This window comes from Mastomys coucha, unplaced genomic scaffold (assembly GCF_008632895.1).
Source record: "Mastomys coucha isolate ucsf_1 unplaced genomic scaffold, UCSF_Mcou_1 pScaffold20, whole genome shotgun sequence".
Lineage (NCBI taxonomy): Eukaryota > Metazoa > Chordata > Mammalia > Rodentia > Muridae > Mastomys > Mastomys coucha.
This window is the reverse complement of record NW_022196903.1, coordinates 80,843,505-80,861,305: the sequence shown is the minus strand read 5'-3', so window position 1 is coordinate 80,861,305 and position 17,801 is coordinate 80,843,505. Positions and strand designations below refer to the sequence as shown.

Sequence of the window (17,801 nt, the reverse complement as noted above, 5' to 3'; positions counted from 1 at the left end):
AAAATAGATCCAGAAAGGAAGAAGTGGCCATCTAGGACAGAGGTTAGCAAACTATGGCTGAGTCTCTATTTTTCTAAATAAAATTTTGTTGTAGCACCATCGTGCTCATTTTTTAGGGCTCAATGTTGCTTTTATGCTTAAAAAAAAAAAAGAGTTGTTGACGTGGAGACCTTAAGTCCCGCGCACCCTCCAGTACCAAAGGGGACTAAAATATTTACTGTCTGGCTCTTCACAGAAGAAGTTGACTGACCCCCAAACTAAGGAAACATCTGAAACCCATAGGGATGTACAAAGAATCTCATTACCAAGGCCGTCCCTCTGGGTGTGTGCCTGTGTGGTTGGGACCGGTGCCCTCCGTGAGAAGGGCTGGCGTTTGGTCGTATGCTCTGCTATTACCATCTTGAAATTGTTAATAACTTTTCAACAGGGTGAAAAGTTTTCATCCTGCACTGGTCCCAACAGCCAACAAAGGGAATCAGAGGAACAACAAGTTACGTGTCTATTACTACATACATTAGAACTATAATGAAATCTTTGGTCCTCCCATGCCCCACTGTCTGCCTAGCACAGTGAGGTGGGTGCCATATAAGGGGGTGAGGTGCCTGCCCTCTTTAGACCTGATATGCCGCCTCCTTTTTAGCGTATGTCCCCCGACCTTCCAAGGTTCTCAAGGAGCAAAGGGGAGCTCTGTCACACTGCCCCTCTCAGGTGCACGTTTCTTAAGGAAGGGACACATGGAGGGTCAATTTCTGTGCAATTGCCAAAAAGAACCGCACTGCAGAAATTCACATCTTCTCCACTGTGTGTAAAAAGAGATGGTACAAAAGTGCTCGGTTCATGGCTGCTATAAAAGTGAAAAGAAACGGAAACCAGTCAGTGTGAAGAATGAAGACATCCTACTACTGTCTGACAGGAGCTTCTGCAGCACAGAGAAGATGCAGGCATGACAGATGACGTGGCCAGTTACATAAGGACATAAGTGTGCCTTATGTCCTCATAGTTGAAGAGATCAAGGACCCTGGTCTGAGTGTACAAGCCTGGAGGAAAGTCTGGAAGCAGGCCACTACGGAGTGGAGTGGGTACCGTCTGGGGTGGAGGGGTGGGTCAGTGCCCGTGTTTTAGCACCTGAGGAGGGGAGCTGGGCCTCAGGATCTACCTTTTGCTTGTCTTCCATACTTACATTTCCCTCAGTGAACAAGCTGCTTTGACGATACTCTATTTTGAAATTCTATCCTGTGGGCCCTCAGTCTATGACAGTTCCCCACAAGAGACAAGTTTCCATAGCACCTTTGGGTGACATTGGTCCATCCCTTTTTAGCCTTCTAGGAGATGCACTGCAACTCTCATGGGGTCATCTCTGAACCTGGAGAACAGCCATGGAAGCACCTTTTAAGACAATTTAACATTCTCTGTCTTAACCACGTTACTTTTTGTTGTTGAATCTGCACCAAAAATACCAGTAGTTGATATGTTAAAAAAAAAAAAGTGTATAAGCTTTTCCTGGTTGTGTGCATGTGTGAGTGAATGTGTGTGCAGTGTATGTATATGTGTTTGTGCATGTGTATGTGTCTGTGTGTGTGTGGTGTGAGTGTGTACATGTGTGTGTGCGATGCATGCATGTAAGTGTGTGTGTGTGTGTGTGTGTGTGTGTTGGAAAGGCAGAGTGGAGGAGAAGGGAGCACCTGTCTGGTTAAGACACTTTTTGAATCACGAGTCATAGAAAGAAGTGCTCCTTCTTTCTGTCCTAATGTGGCGCCTGCTTGAACTTGCACAGTCTACCCAGAAGTCCCCTGAGCACTGTTTTCTGTTACTTTCAGCAGCACATTCTGGTTTTTCAATCTTATTATGCTTCATTTCTTTGAAAAAGAAAGTTGGCGATCTCCCAGCAGCTGATTTCCCAATCTCTCCCTGCATTCTGCAGGGCGAGCGTCATTGTTTTCAAAGCCATCCGTTGGACTGACTAAGGGAAGTCATGTGGCAGGAGAGAGGTCAGACATTATGGCTGGTGGAGGCTCCACAGCAGCAGATGGAGCAGGATGTGTGTCCCCCAAAAAGGACAAAGGAAGGTGCTCAGTAGCAGGGTTTGGATCTGAACTAGTGTTTGAAGAAGCTGAAGTGGAAGCAAGAGCCAAGGTCCGGTAGGGAGGCTTTGCTGTAGCCACAGAAAACAGTTGATAAAGGCCTGGTCCAAAAATGGGACTCCAGCTTGTTAGGGCATAAAAAGAGGAGAGAAGGGGAGAAAAGAGGGTGGGGAAGAATCTGCGATAGAGTACACAGTGGCAAGGGAGCTTGAGGCTAATTTTGGGTCCACCCATTGTATCTGAAGCTACTGAGTTCATCTGGATCCACCCAGGACCCAAGAGGGTCACTGGCATCAGGGACTTAAGCCAGGTGGGTGAATGGGGCTGACCATTTTATAATCTCTGTCTTAGCTACTCTGGCCTCCAGGGTAAGCGGTCACTGGTGGTGGATCCCACCGCATGCTTGCCCTGTTTCCTTTTCATTATGTTCTGGTTGCTTGTATAGCAGATGTGTTTTCAAGGCATCTAACCACAGGGTCAGAGACTCTCCTCTCCGGAGCAGCAAAGAATGCACCTGTGTTCAGAAAACAACTGGGTACCATTTCTGACTCGGCTTTTGCCCCTCTTTCCGTACATGTCAGACCCTCTGAAGTGACTGGGCTGTCACTTGAGGGCAACCCCAGGCAGTGCACAGAATCCCTCATGGAGTGGAATGTCAAACATTTCTTGACTTTTTATCATATTTCAAATACTGAGACAGAAAAACAAAATAAGTAAAGGGCCTGGGAATGCTCTCGGCAGTGATCATCTGCAGGGGCTTACATTACAGACCGGTGGCTTTCCCTCCCTGGGGGGTGGAGAGCCCTTTTGATAACCCACTTCAGTAGATACTGACTGAGGACATTGACCTTGGCTCTGATTGGATCCCAAGTGTATCAAGTGAATCTTCCAACAGACGATTCTGTAAGGCCGTCTCCAGGCAGGATTCCTGGGAAGCTATTGTAATTCCAGAATATGAAGAGAACTGTGCTTGCAGAATAGAGACTCAAAATCCCCAGAAGAGACCCTTCACTGGTCTCACTACCACTCACACCCACTGTGTCCGAGGGAACGAGCATCTTTTGGTACTTTTTATATAGGTTTAGAAGGAAGTTCTTGTTTCTACTTTGCAGCTTGGATAGCTATGGCCAGGTTAGTCCAACATGGCTGGGTTTTAGGTACTGACCATTAAACAGACGAAGATGACATGAGATTAAAACTACACAGATGGGTGGAGAAAAGCTGTACTTGAATACAAGCTGCCATTTTCCCAGATAACACTTAGCTCTTTCTGGATGGGTTCAGGCATCTGATTCTAGCTTCTAAGTGAGAGCGGCACAGGTCCCAGTTACCAGGAGTCGGTTACGCTGGGAGTGGCCTCCAGGGCAGTTTCTAGCTGGAAAATCAGTCAAAAAGCAAACGGCCAATGCACACCAGAGAGCCTGTAGTCAAAGAACCTGCATCTTCTACTGAAAAGGCAGGGGTTTAGCAGAGTCTCCTTGGGTGCTCTCCAGAAGAAGCGAAAGGTAGGACAGATTGCTAAGCTGTGAGTGCTGGGTAGTTGTTGTTGGTGTGGGGGAGGAGGGGCGGTGCTGTGGTACCAGGCAGGCCAGCCTCCTGAATGGGAGTTTGCGTTCAGCTAGGGTTGTGTTAGGGATGGAACTCCATATCACACAGTGCATTAAAGGGCTTCTCCTCTCTCCCCAGTTTGAGTCTCCAATTTCCCTGTAATCAGGTCTCCCACGGGGGTTTGCTGTTAATGTGACACACTAGAAAGATTTCCTGGGGCTCATGAGTTAGTAGTCACTCCTGCGAGCTGGCATGAGAAGTTCTGTCTAGAAGGGGTTCAGAGGAAGGGACATGCAAGAGGGTAGATGGTAGGGAAAATGAACAAAAATGCATTATATACACGTGGGAAGTTGTCAATAATTAAGAAATTAAATTTTAAAAATAAAAGAAATAGAGTAATACCCACCAAAATACTCCTGGAAGGGAAGAAAGGGAAAGAAAGCCCTCTGCTTCATAGCATCTTGGTTAGGGTTTCACTGCTGTGAACAGACACCATGACCAAGGCAACGCTTATAAGGCACACATTTACTTGGGGCTGGCTTATAGTTTCAGAGGTTTAGTCTATAGTCATCATGGTGGAAAGCATCGCAAGGTGCAGCCAGACATGGTGCTGCCTGGAGCTGAGAGTTCTACATCTTGGTCCAAAGGCAGTAGAAAGAGACTGTCTTCTGCAGGCAGCTGGGAGAAGACCATTCAACACTGGGCAGAGCTTGAGCATGTGAGACCTCAAAGCCCAGCCCCTCAGTGACACACTTTCTCCAACAAGGCCACACCTACAACAACAAGGCCACACCTCCACCAACAAGGCCACACCTCATAATAGTGCCACTCCCCATGGTGCAAGCATTCAAACACGGGAGTCTAGGGGGCCAAAGCTATTCAAATCACCACAATAGCACAGGAGTGGGCACACAGCTGGAGAAAGAAACCAACATCCCATGGTCCTTTTCAAAGCTCTGGCTTTGGTGACTAGGTCTGTTGACATGATCTGCCTCTCTCAATACCTAGCTGAGCACAGCCTTTAACACCCAGGCCTGTGGAGACAGCCCAGGCCCTGAGCATAGTGGCACCTCCTCCTTCCTGCTTTTGTGTACAGTGTGTACCTGTGACCCTCGGGACACCTTGTTACCAGTATGCAGTCTTTAAGTACAGATCTGTGGTGTACTGTATTGTTTTCATTTAAGTGGGAGGAACAGAGCAAAAGAAAAATTTCTTTCAAAGAGATGGAACTAAATTCCCAGCTGAAACAGGAATTTTTAGTTAAGAGATCTGGCTGTTCTTACAGAGAACTGGAGTTCAGTTCTTAGCACTCACATGATGGCTCACAACTCCAGCTCCAGTGGATCTGACATCCTCTTCTGGCTTCCATGGACATAACATGCATGTGGTACACTTACACACAGGCAGACAAATGCTGATTCCCTAAAAATAAAACCAAATAATTCTATTAAAAGAAGAATATTGTGGGCTGGCGAGATGGCTCAGCAGGTAAGAACACTGACTGCTCTTCAGAAGGTCCTGAGTTCGGATCCCGGCAACCACATGGTGGCTCACAACCACCCGTAATGAGATCTGACACCATCTTCTGGTGCGTCTGAAGACAGCTACAGTATATTATGCCAGAGCGAGCGGGCTGGAGCAAGCAGGGTGGAGCAAGCAGGGCCATCCTAAGTTCAATTCCCATCACCACATGATGGCTCTTGGCCATCTGTACAGCTACAGTGTACTCATACACATAAAAATAAATAAATAAATCTTAAAAGAAGAAGAAGGAGAAGAAGGAAAAGGAGGAGGAGGAAGAAGGGGAGGAGGAGGAGGAGGAAGAGGAAGGGGAGGAGAAGGAGAAGGAGAAGGAGAAGGATATTGTATCATGAGGGAGCTGGAGAGATGGCTCAACTCAATGGTTCAGCTCCCAGCACCCACTTTAGTCGATTCACAATCTCCTGTAAGTTCAGCTTAGCTCCAGGGGATCTGATGCCCTCTTTTGGTGTCAGGTTGCACTTTATGCATGTGTATACACAACACATCTTGTATACACATACACATATACACACACAAACACATACTCACATAACACAGATAAAGATAGATAGATAGACAGAAAGACAGAAAGACAGACAGACAGACAGACAGACAGACAGACAGATAGATAGATGGATGGATGGATGGATGGATAGGCAGGCAAGCAGGCAGGCAGACATGTAGGACCAGACACCAGTGGAAAGTGTTTGCAGTATGAACTGTCAGAGCAGAAAGCAAACTGCAGCCTCAGTTAATGGCAGGCAGACGGGGCTCTGCTGGGCAGATCTGTGTGTGAAAGGGAAAGACATAACAGGTTTGAGCAGACAAAGGCCAAGATAGTCTCACTGGGAGAGACTGAACATGAGCACTGTGGGGAAAATGGGCCGAATCAATGTGATGGAAACAGGATTGTAAAACAATATCATATACAGGAGAGTTAAAAATCAACTTTCCAAATTTAAACTCCCACAATTGCGTACTTCCAGAGAACTGATCTCTCTCTTCAGTAAGTGCATTCCCTTTTAATATAGTGAAGAGTTGAGCTATTTTCTTCTTTTGTTCATTATTCTCAATAACCACATTAAACTCAGTAGATTTTCCTGCTGTTTAACTCTGAGACTTCTTAAACTCCCCCAATTGGTTGATTATTATGGAAGCCGGCTGGATTCTCTCCTCCAATAATTTATTTAAAAATTCTACCCATATCTATATTTTCAAATGAAATGAGACTTGGAGTAGCATTGTTTTGGCAGTGTCTTGGGGTTTCTATTGCTGTGAAGGGGCACCAATGACGACAGCAGCTCTTATGAAGGAAAACACTTAACTGGGTCCTACAGTTCAGAGTTTTAGTCTATTATCATCATAGTGGGAAGCATGGCAGCACGCAGGCAGACATGGTGGGGGAGAACTAGTTGAGAACTCTGCATACAAATCCAAAAGCATCAGGAACAGAGTGAGGCTGGGCCTGGCTTGAGCATCTGAACCCTCAAAGCCCACCTCGTTGACACACTTCCTGCAGCCTGCCACACTTAGTCCAACAAGGCCACACCTCCTAATAGTGGCACTCCCTGTGAGCCTATGGGGGCCATTTTTATTGAAACCACCACAGTCAGTTTGCTGATTTTACTCAGCGGCATTGGAACTGAGCCTCTTCATAGAAGAGCACAGAAGTAACCATGTTATCAAGATCTGGACACAACCTGTGCTTCTTAGCCCTGAGTTTTTGATTGTTCGTTTGTTTCACTGTCAGAGTTTGGTGCAGTAGAGGTGTGGGAGAGAATGGGAGATGAAGTTGGAGGAATTCCTCAAAATTTTTTACGTCTTATAGATAATTTCCAAATGTACACCAGGTTCAGGTGATGGATGAACTCGGTTGATAGGTTGATGCCTCTTTGTCCTGTAGGTCGGGAAGCGTGCTGCACCACTGGAATGAAATCTACTACTTCGTGGAGCAGCTGGCGCATAGATTCATCAGGTGAGTGCGCTCCATGGTCTCTTCTCTCATGGCTGACAGTGAATCCAGCCCACCTGCTGTTCTGATAACTCCCAGACACGGCTGGACCTCTGCGCATAGGGGATCCCAGAGTGCTAGGTGACCATAGTGAATACTAAACCTTCTGGTTTTAATAGGAACACACCACAGCCCTGAGCCAGTCATGGCTGGTCACATGACCCCTGCATCCTCTCTGTGGGCTTCACCTCACCTTCCCAGGCAGGTTGGAGCATAGTCATTGTGAACTGTGGAGGTGCTACTTAAGGCCACCCACTAGTAACAGAGGTGACATCACGCTCCTTTCACACAGCTTTCATGGATGTACCTGTAACAGGTTGTCAAGGTCCTTAGTGCAGCTGGTGTGGGCACTGTGAGCTCTGATGCAGACCCCCTGGTGGTAGACGGTCTCCATGGAGACCAGTGTGAGTGAGCACGAAACTTTTCAGTCCATTTCTGTAGCACAGAATATCCTCTGAGCCCGGGTAATGGCAGACAGTCTCTTCCCATGTTTAGTTATCAAGCAACATGCCATTACCTTCCTAACAGGAAAGGGTGGCAGGTGACCTTGAATCCACAGGGTCAAGCAGGGTGCTGAGAGGGAAACATGGAGGAAAAATACAGTCAAGGAGAGAGACGGTGAATATGTGGTGTTGAAAATACTTACACAAATCACTGGACTTCAGATGGATAGGAGGGACTTCCCACTATAGCCTGAGAGACATTCAGGAGCCACGAGTTGGAAAGCATTGGTGAGAAACATCCTCCTTTTGGACCATTTCAGTTTAAAGTCTTTTTTGCTATGGAGCCAAGCATCTTCCCGTGCCCTCTCACCCAAGGACCCTTTTGAGTGACAGAAAGCACATCTACCGCCAAGTCCTTGGCAGTTTCTGCTCTGTCTCCACTTTCTGTCCTCCTTTCTCCCTCTGAGCAGAGGAGCCCAGTGGAAAAGGATCCAGTTCAGTGAGATGAGTTTGAGTCCAAGCTCCCTGTGCAACCCTAGCAATTGGCCTAACCTTGGCTGAACCCGAGGTTCTGGGAAAGGATTGTACAAAGCTTACACATGTGTGCATCCAATCGCCCAGCTTCTTCCTGGAAGTGGGTCTCCAGCACCACCTCCCAGACATCCAAAGTTCCACACTCTTCACTATCTGAGAATCAGAGACAAGGGTGGAGTTACTGAGAGAACACTTAGCCAGCCCCTTGATTTACAGATGAAGGGAGAACAAATCAGGGGCATCTCCACGGCTTACGCTAGACCTCAAGGTATTTTCCTCATGCCCTCTCCCTCTGGATTCCTTGGTCATGAACGGTGTATCAGCCATACTTCTTGCCCCTGTGACAGACCACCCAGAGAACAATCTAGAAGGAGGAAAGTTAATTTTGGCTCATGGTTGCAGAGGCTTTATACCATGCTACTCCATTATTCCCAGGCTGCGATGAGGTAGAGCATCCTGGCCGAAGTGTGTGGTGTAGCAGTGATGCTTGCCTCGTGCTAGGCAGGAAGCAGCATCAGCAGCACAAGGTCTCAGGACTGGAGACCTGGTAGAACTTCAAGGGAGCACCCGCAGTCACCCACTTACCCATTTCCTCCACCTCGGGTCCACCTTCCACAGTTTCACTACCTCTGGGCAGACTATTCAGATGTTGAATCTATCAATGGATTGAGTCATTAATGAAGACAGAGCCTCATGATACAATCAATTCTCCAAAGCTCCACCTCTGAACAGTGCTTGTATCAACCTCAAAACATTAGACTATCAGGGAGATATTTAATATCCAGACCATAGCAGCTCTTTCAGTGTGTAGGAGCTAAGACTGTCATGGAGTTTTGTCTGCAACAGTCCAAGGGCAGTTAGTAGTGCCAGGTACTAGGTCACACTCTTGAATAAGTAGAAGGAAAAATAGTATTGCCAACAAACGATGCCAGGAAAATCATATATCTACACATTGAAGAATGAAACTAGATCCATATCTCTTACCCTGAACAAAAATAAACTCCAAATGGATCACGGACCTCAACTAGAGACTTGAAATTCTGAAACCACTACAAGATATAGGCATAGGCAAGAACTTCTTGCACAGGACTCTAGCTACTCCGGAGATAAGGCAAATAATTAACACATTTTGAAATTAATAAGCTTTCAACAGCAAAGGAAGCTGTCAATCAAGTGAAGAAGCAACCAGTAGAATCAGATAAAGCCTTTGCCAGCTATAGGTCTGAAGGAGGATTAACATCTTAAGCATTTAGATAACTTAAAAATTAATCATCAAGAAAGCAACCTAAGAAAAATGGACTATAGAATCAAACAGAGAGTTCTCAAAAGAAAAAATGCAGACATTTTAAACAGTGCTCAGCATCTTTAGCCATCAGAGAAATAGAAATCAAAACTGGGTTGAGACTTCATCCCATCCTAGTCAGAGTGGCCATTACCAAGAGTGAATGCTGGTGAGGATGGGTGGAAGGGAGAATCCATTGTTACTGGGGTGTAAACTGATGTAGATACTATGGAAATCAGTGTGAGAGTCTTTCAAAAAGCTGAGTGGATGACTTTATTTATCCTTTAAATAGCATATTGTAGGGTAGAGGGAACCCATGTGCCTCAGAATTTCCATTGCTGGGAAGAGACCATGGCAACTCTAATAAAACAGAAACATTTAAATGGGACTGGCTTAGAGTTTCAGAAGTTTAGTCCAATAACATCATGGTAGGAAGCATGGCAGCATACAGGCCAACATGGTGTTGGAGACTGAGCCAAGGAGTCTACATCGTTTTTTTCTTAAAGATTTATTTATTTTATGTATATGAGTGTACTGTCGCTGTCTTTGGACACAACAGAAGAGGGCATTGGATCCCATTACAGATGGTTGTGAGCCACTATGTGGTTGCTGGGAATTGAACTCAGGACCTCTGGGAGAGCAGCCAGTCCTCTTAACTGCTGAGCCATCTCTCTAGCCCCAAAAGTTGTACATCTTGATCCACAGGTAGTAGGAGACTGACTTACACTGGGCAGAGCTTGAGCATATATATGAGACCTCAAAGCCCACCCCTCGTGACACACTTCCTCCAACAAGGTCACACCTCATAGTACCACTCCCTATGGGCCAAGCCTTCAAATGCATGAATCTATGGAGACCATTTTTACTCAAACCATGGTGGCTGATACCAGCACAAATATGTCACTACTGACTGCAGAGGGATTCTTTTAATTTGAAATCCTTTTACTTCACTTTATTCTGACCACCCCCAGCTTCTCAAAAATGATTCTCATCTGTCTCCCAGTCCACACCTCACATCCATCGCTCTCAGAAAATAGCCCCATTTCCTAGTCACTGAGAGCCTAGGGGCAGCAGACAGATGCTGCCTCAGCACCCAATCCTATTCCTATGAGTCGCATGCATGTCTTTCCTGCCCTCCCGGAGGGACAGCTGTCCCCCCTTTAGGCCATTGTACCTCTTTGTCCATACCATGCCATTGTCTCTAGTCTCTTGTATCTTTTTGTTCCTCTTCTAAGATCTACTTTCTTGCTGACTCCCTCACCCCTGTCTAATTTCCATTGCTTCTCAACTCTGCTAAAACAGTAACAGCAAATATGTCGGGCACATAGAAATGATGTTCATCCTAAGAATAGCCAGGGCCATTAGAGCTCTCACAACTCTCATAGACCCGATTTCTATTTCACGAAATGTAACTTGGGGAGCAGCATGGAGAATGCAGGGGATAAGGAGTGATTCTAGGAAATAGCTGGGATGGTCAGGCAATGGAGGCCCAGGTCCAAAGCTAAGCCATGAAAGGAAGCCACATGTGCAAGGATCAGAGCCAGATCAGCTCCAGGAGGCAAATGTCTTGTGAAGACAGGTTGGTGCTATGCTGATTGACCAGTTGGCCTCCCCCATGAAGGCCCCACAGGATGGCAGGCAGTTGCCAAGCCCTGTGCAGATTTCCGGTGTTTCTTGCCAGTCCTCAGAATAGAGTGCTCTGTTACCCATAGAGTGAATTTTATGCTGAAAACTTTTAAGTACTGTGTGTAATGGTGATGTTGACTTATTCACTAAGAACGAGTCATGTCACCACTGAGCAGAAGAGACCCTCTGTGGCCTAGCACTCTCTCTTCTCCTTGGAGGCAGACAAGATGGAATTAAGTGAATGATGATCCTTCTGAGATGCTACCTTCTTTGAAGATGCTGTCAGAATTTTCTGAGAGGATCCACCATTTCCTAGACACCTTGTAGACCACTCTCAGGGAAGCCCTGAGTTGGGACGGAGTTCATCTTTCTTACTGTGATGTATCCACTGTGTGATGGTATCCTGTCAGAAGGGAACCACACCAGGTACCTTTGGTGTGGAGCTTCAAGTTGGCCATTAGTTAGACTCAGGCTTGTCACGTCCTCTGGAACTCCTATTGAGGTGGTAGTCCTTCAGCTCCAGGAGCCACAATACAAAGATAAAAACAGAAAGGAAGAAAGGAAGGGGCTGACATGCCGCAGGTGCTCTGTGTGACTTAACAGCTTCTCTCCTTTCCAGCCCACAGCTAAGGATGTCCTTCATTGTCTTCTCTACTCGAGGGACAACTTTAATGAAACTAACTGAGGACAGGTAAGGAAATTTCACCTCTGAGTCTGTCTCTTCTGTCTAGCCTGAGACTTGTGCTGCCTGGTGGCTCAGCAGTCAGTCGCCCTAATCTAACAGCTCTCTCTTAGTTCGACCCTTCTGCTGGCTCACTATGCAGTGACTTCTGATGATATTTCCTGATGTTGGTGAAAGGTTTTAAATGACTAGACCATGTCGAGATGAACCTCCTTGCTCTTGAATGTTAACTCCATCTGCTGAGTTGGAGCAAAATGTTGGCAAACTAGGTTCTTTGGGGATTGTCTTTTTTCCCATTTGAATTGGATTTATTTTGTAAACTGGATTTCAGAAATTTGGTAAAGCTCTAGTAGAGAGGTAAGAGCCTGGACTGCGACCCTGCATGATTATCAAGGATGGGCGCGTGAAGGACAGCTGCAGCACCAAATAACTAGAAGGAGATTGCAATGGAGTGTGGGAAAATGTCAGTTGACAATCATTCTCACTCCACAGCTGAAAGCCATGGTGGCAGACACATGTCATGTATTCATAGTTATCATGGTGCAGGAGGATGCTGGAGGATAATCTGCTTGAATCAGTGTCACCGCATACATTTTAGAAAAATGTGGCATGGTTCACAGTGAGGGAAACATTGTGAAGGCTTGGGATTCCAGGCTGACATATATAGGCATGCTAGAAAAAGAGGTGGAGGAAGGGAAGAGCAAGCATTAAGTCCATTATCTGTTGCTATAACAAAATGCCACAGACTTGGTCCTTTATAAAGAGAAGAGGTTTATTTACTTAGCTCACATTTCTGGAGACTCAAGAGTATAAGCCAGTGTCTATACATCAAACATGACACGTGACACCACAGTACGAGAGCCCAGAGAGTCAAGGGCGAGGCCTACTCTTGATACAGTTAATTTGGGAAAGAGTCTGGGTCCTGCAATGGCTACTTTAATCCCTTCAAGATCCATCCCCCAGTGACTCCAGTTACTTCCCCCAGGCCCTGCCTCCTAGTTACCACCTCACCTCTCGGTGGTACCACACTGAGAACCAAGTGTCCAGCCCACAGCCCTCTAGCCAAACCATAGCAGCAAGTGTGAAGAAGGCCTGGAAGACCTCACTGATAAAACCCTCTTACGGAAATGGTAATAGAATTAACAATTCTATTATCTTTCTGGCTCAGACCAGCAAGTCCAAACCAGTGCCCATGTCTGTCCACACCTGTTTCCCATCTATAACTCCACTTTCAAATCCTCTTCCTCTGTCTATGCGTGCATGTTGTTGAGATGCCAAGAAACTTCATTTTAAAAGTGGGTGTCATACACTCTTCACAGAAGGAGGAGCTAAGACCATGTCTCCTTCCCATGGGCACCAAGCAGGATGCAGAGTAGGCCCAGACTCCATTTTTTTCCCTTTCTCCATGCACATTCTCTCTGAAAGGGAGAACCCTGCAGTCCGAGAAGCCTCCTTCAGAGTTGACCAAGCACTTTGAGATTCTCTGAGGAGAGACCTGGCCTTGTGTGAGAGTCATGATCCTGCTCCATCTTTGCCTGCCATCCTTCAGCAGGCCTGGCTTCTGTCTGGTGAGGGGGAATTAAACAGAAAAGCCTAGCTGACCCTCTTGCCACACCCTAGTCTTCAATGCTAGGCCAGGTGACTTGAGTACACATAGCTAGGACAATGAGCTGGGAATGGCTCCTAGAGTCAACCACATTTTCTTAGCCACTGACTCTTCTCCTACATGGATAAGAAGGAACTAGAGCTAATCCATGCCTAATGCTAAGCATTCCTGTGGGGGTGTCCGTATCATCAGTCCCAAGCCAGAACCAGATCGTACCTGTCCTTCACACTCTGCTGCCGCTATGGCATTCTGGTGTCACTTCATGCCAGTCACCTTTTGGATGTGCCAGTTTGACCGGGAGATGAAGTTCATTGTAGCTTCTATAGATGTCGGGAGCCACTTCACGGCCTCTGGGCAACAGGCCAGGGCAAGTGAGAGATGAATAAATCAGAACGCCAAGCCAATGGCATTCCTTTCGGTCTGCTTGAAATCTAATTGTTTGTGCCTTAACTTCATTACCACTAGCTTTTTGTACCAACGAAATGGCAGAGGTTAGAGCCCCCACTTTGCTGCAAATGGCCTTCAATGCTAGTGCTGTGAGTCTCCTGTGGTGAGCGTGTAGCCAGCCAACCATGGACCCAATACACACCCAATCTTGCCAAGTAAAGAGGGGACAGCAATCACTCTCAGACACCCTAGAGAGACTAGCTGCAAGGGTCTGGTTTTTATTCTGTTTACAACTTGTCTCTCGGTGATTTGTTGTGCACAAGAATCTCCCATCTTTTTCTCCTGAGAGCATTTGCTCTTTGCACATCCCTCTGAGACAGTAAAGGGTGTGTTGTTATACCCTATGTATATTTGTGGGAATTTATAGAGTTTTAATAGAAACTTGTTAAAATAAAAGGGCACCAGGCTAGGGAGATGTAAAATGCTTGGTTTGCAAGTATTTGGACCTGAGTCTGGAGCTCTGAATCCATGTTAACAAGGCAGTCTGGCTACACATCCTTTTTACCCCAGCCATGGCAGGATGGGAGGCAGGAACAGGAAGATTATCTGGAAGTTCAACACCAAGCTAGCCAGTTGGCAAAGTTATAAGCCAGTGAGACCCCATCTCATGCAGGTCAACACCCAAGGTTGTCCACTGATCTCACAGTGTGTACATGAATGCCCTTTGCCTACCCCTAGCTCCCATACACGCCCAAACACATTGTGTGCATGTACGCACGCTCACCTTCCCCTGAACTCACATCCACACCTACACCTAACTCACACACAAAACAACAACAGGGCATTAGTCAGGAAAGATTCTCATCTTAACAAGAGCAAAGGAGTGTGTTAATCAAAAGACATAATAGAGAAGATGCATTAGCAACATATTCCAATGTGCTCCTGGGATCCAAATGCACACAGGAATACCATGAAGAAATAGAAAATGCCATGAGCTCAGCATAGTGAAGAAACCACCGGGAGAAAGACAGCATACCTTTCTCCAGTCTCTAAGGGCAACTTCATCATTCGAGTTCTCACTCTGTGTTCGGTTAGGACACACAAGTTTCTTTAGTTTTCAGCAGTTTGATTATGATATGTTGGGGGGTTGTACAGACCTCACTGAATCTATGAGTTCTTGTCTTTCACTAAATTTGGCAAGTTAACAACCACTGCTATTTAAGTTATCATTATCATTATCATTATTATTATTATTATTATTATTATTATTATTATTATTATTATTATTATTATTATTATGTGGCACCCAGCTCTCTTCTTCCTGTGACTCCCACAGTACAGGTGACGACTTCTCCATGCTACGCCATATGGCCCTGAAGTGGTCACATCTTTTCCAGTTGTCTCTGTGTTCCTCAGCGGGTGACAGCTGCTGTTCCGTCTTCCAGTCCAGTGGGTCCCTTCCTCTGCCATCTTCCTTCGGCCACTGAGCATGCCCGCTTAATTCTTTATTACAGATATTTACTTTTTCAGTTCTAAAATTCCCATGTGGTTTCTCTCAAGACGTTCACGTTTTATTCAAGTATTTTTTCAGACTCATCTTGATCCAAATGCTCATGGTGACCTCACAGGGTGTTTATCATAAAGCTCTCAGGTCCATCACCGTTCCAGCCTCTCCAGGCATCCCAATCTCCTTTTCCCATGAGAGCTGACTACACTCTTTAAGGAACATTGATTGGTTGAGTAATTTGTTGAGAAGTGTAGCTTCATTTTCACGTTGCTTTAACTTTGGGTTTTTTTGTTTGTTTCCTTTCTTTGCTTCAGTTAGCTGTAACCTGTGTTCAGGCCATTCTTCTACCTCTAGTGTAGACAGAGGTTTCACAGTTGCTAACCACTTAACCAGGCTGTTTTGGATACACCACTGTACAGCATAGGAATGACCTGGGACCTCCAGCTTCAATGACAGAATTAAGAGCCTCCTTCTGCAACCTGTCCAGAGTCACCCCAAGAATCTAGCCAAGAGGGGTGTCTATTGGCATTTTAGTCAGAGAGACTATTGGGGGAAAGCCTTCCTCTGAGGCAAAGCCAGAGTTGGAGGGGTCCCTCTCCCCAGGATACCCAGAAATGGAATTTTTTTTTTTTTTTGGTCAGCCTCTTACAAGTCACTTCAGCACCATCACACCATGAAACTTGTCCTCAGGTTAAGACCAAGAGAGAACAGAGGGAGTGACACTCTGGAACTCACTTAGGTGGGCCACCTTTGGGGTTTCGACTTCTCCCCCCACAGCTTTGTTTACATTCTAGGCCTTCCTGTGGTTGTTGCTCTGAGGCTGGTTGAGGCAGGCCTAGGCAGGTTGAGGCAGACTATAGCAGGCTGAGGCAGGCCGAGGCAGACTATGGCAGGCTGAGGTCAGTTAAGGCAGGCTGAGGCAGGCTGAGGCAGGCTGAGGCAGGCTGAGGTCGGTTAAGGCAGGGTGAGGCAGGCTGAGGCAGGCAGGCTGAGGCAGGCTGAGGCAGGCTGAGGCAGGATGAGGCAGGCTGAGGCAGGCTGTATACTTTCCTTCACTTTCACAGTAAGGACTCCTAGCTTCGGGAAAGTTCACTGAGGCCCAATATCAAGGCAAATGGCAGAAGTCGTTTCTGATCTCTAGATCTGAAACTTGGTTGAGTCAGAGGCTGTGTCAGTCAGATCATGTCTCCTTTCAAGGTTTCTCGGCATCCTCGATTACGCAGCCTGAGATCTGTTGGCCACTTCATTAGCATAGTAGAGTGTATAATGCCAGCTGAAGCACTACTATAACACAACAATTTAGTGTGAACTACTGCAGATGAGTCTCTGAAGACTCCAAGCCTTAATCTTGAAATTCCCTGAATCACTTCTAATGTTTTATCATCTGGAAGTTAGATCATGTCTTTGGAGTTCAGCTGGCACTTTAGCAGAATTTGAGAGAGGTGATGGGTTTAACCAAGTGCGGCATGTCATCTGTTAAAGTGGTCATATATTCTTCCTTTGTTTTTATATACCAGGGGAATGCAATCCATTATATTTTGAAATGCTGGCTGATTCTCATATTTCTGGTTGTGTTTGGTTATTGTGTATTCTTTTCGTGTGAAAGGGAATTCTGTTTCCTATATATTCTTCAGAAATTTAACATTCTTATTCATAATTTTCCTGTTACTACTACTTTTGCTTGTGGCAATATGCATTTTTAATGTATGTTTTGCCATAACTTATTTCCATGTGAGATATGGGACTAACTAACACTTAACATTTCTCCTGGACTGGTTTTTCCAGTGCTGTTGTGGAGCAAGCTTTTAACCAGCCACGTAAGAGGCAGCGGGGTGGACTTGGGGCTTAGTTTCTACTCCATTATGGTTCCATTTGTTTGCCTGCAGTTCCACACTCAAACCATATTGTTTTAATTAGTTTCAACATCTGGAGGACCGGTCTTTCCTCATTTCTAATATTGAGCAAAAATCCCCTTGGTTTTAAGTGCATTTTTCCAACCATTTGCTTTCAGATTTTTTCTTAGTGTTCCAAATATCCTTGGGGTTTTCATCTGAGTCGTCCGAAAAGCTTAGTTAGTCCTGGCACTGCTGGCTTCTTACTAAGCAGCACTCGCTCTTACTTAAGCACGCTTATCATGTCTGTTTTGTGTCCTCTGGGAAGGTTTTGTTCTTTCCCTAGGTTGCATTCAGTGTTGGCTAACTCCATTCCCACTGTGAGTGGAACATTGCCTGGTCCATTGCTTCGACTGGTAGTGCTCACAGGCATGGTGGTCTTGATGTTTGGAGCCTGTGAGTTTCCATTAAACTGCGTGAAATGCTTGTAGGGGCGTCCGTGGGATGTCTACATGGATAATCAGTAATTTAGCCTGTGAACTAGCTTAAGAAATATGTTTGGGGGAGAAAACACTGGTTTTATAGAATTTTTTTCTTTTCCCTCTCCTTCCCTCTCTCCCTCCCTCTCTTTCCCCCCTTTATCTCTGTGTCTTCCTCCCCCTGCCTGTCGCTCCCCTTTCCTCTGTCTCTCTGCCTCTGTCTCTGTCTCTGTCTCTGTCTCTGTCTCTCTCTCTCTCTCTC

General features: G+C 46.0%; 1 protein-coding gene across 1 annotated transcript in view; it reads left to right on the top strand.

The window, feature by feature from the left end:
* The window catches only part of Antxr1 (ANTXR cell adhesion molecule 1), a 197,672-nt gene that overhangs the window by 16,731 nt on the left and 163,140 nt on the right, over window positions 1-17,801 (top strand). Inside the window, exons 2-3 of the mRNA XM_031382461.1 lie at window positions 7,054-7,125; window positions 11,666-11,737. Of these exons, the coding sequence (XP_031238321.1) occupies window positions 7,054-7,125; window positions 11,666-11,737 (144 nt within the window). The remainder of the gene's footprint in view (window positions 1-7,053; window positions 7,126-11,665; window positions 11,738-17,801) is intronic.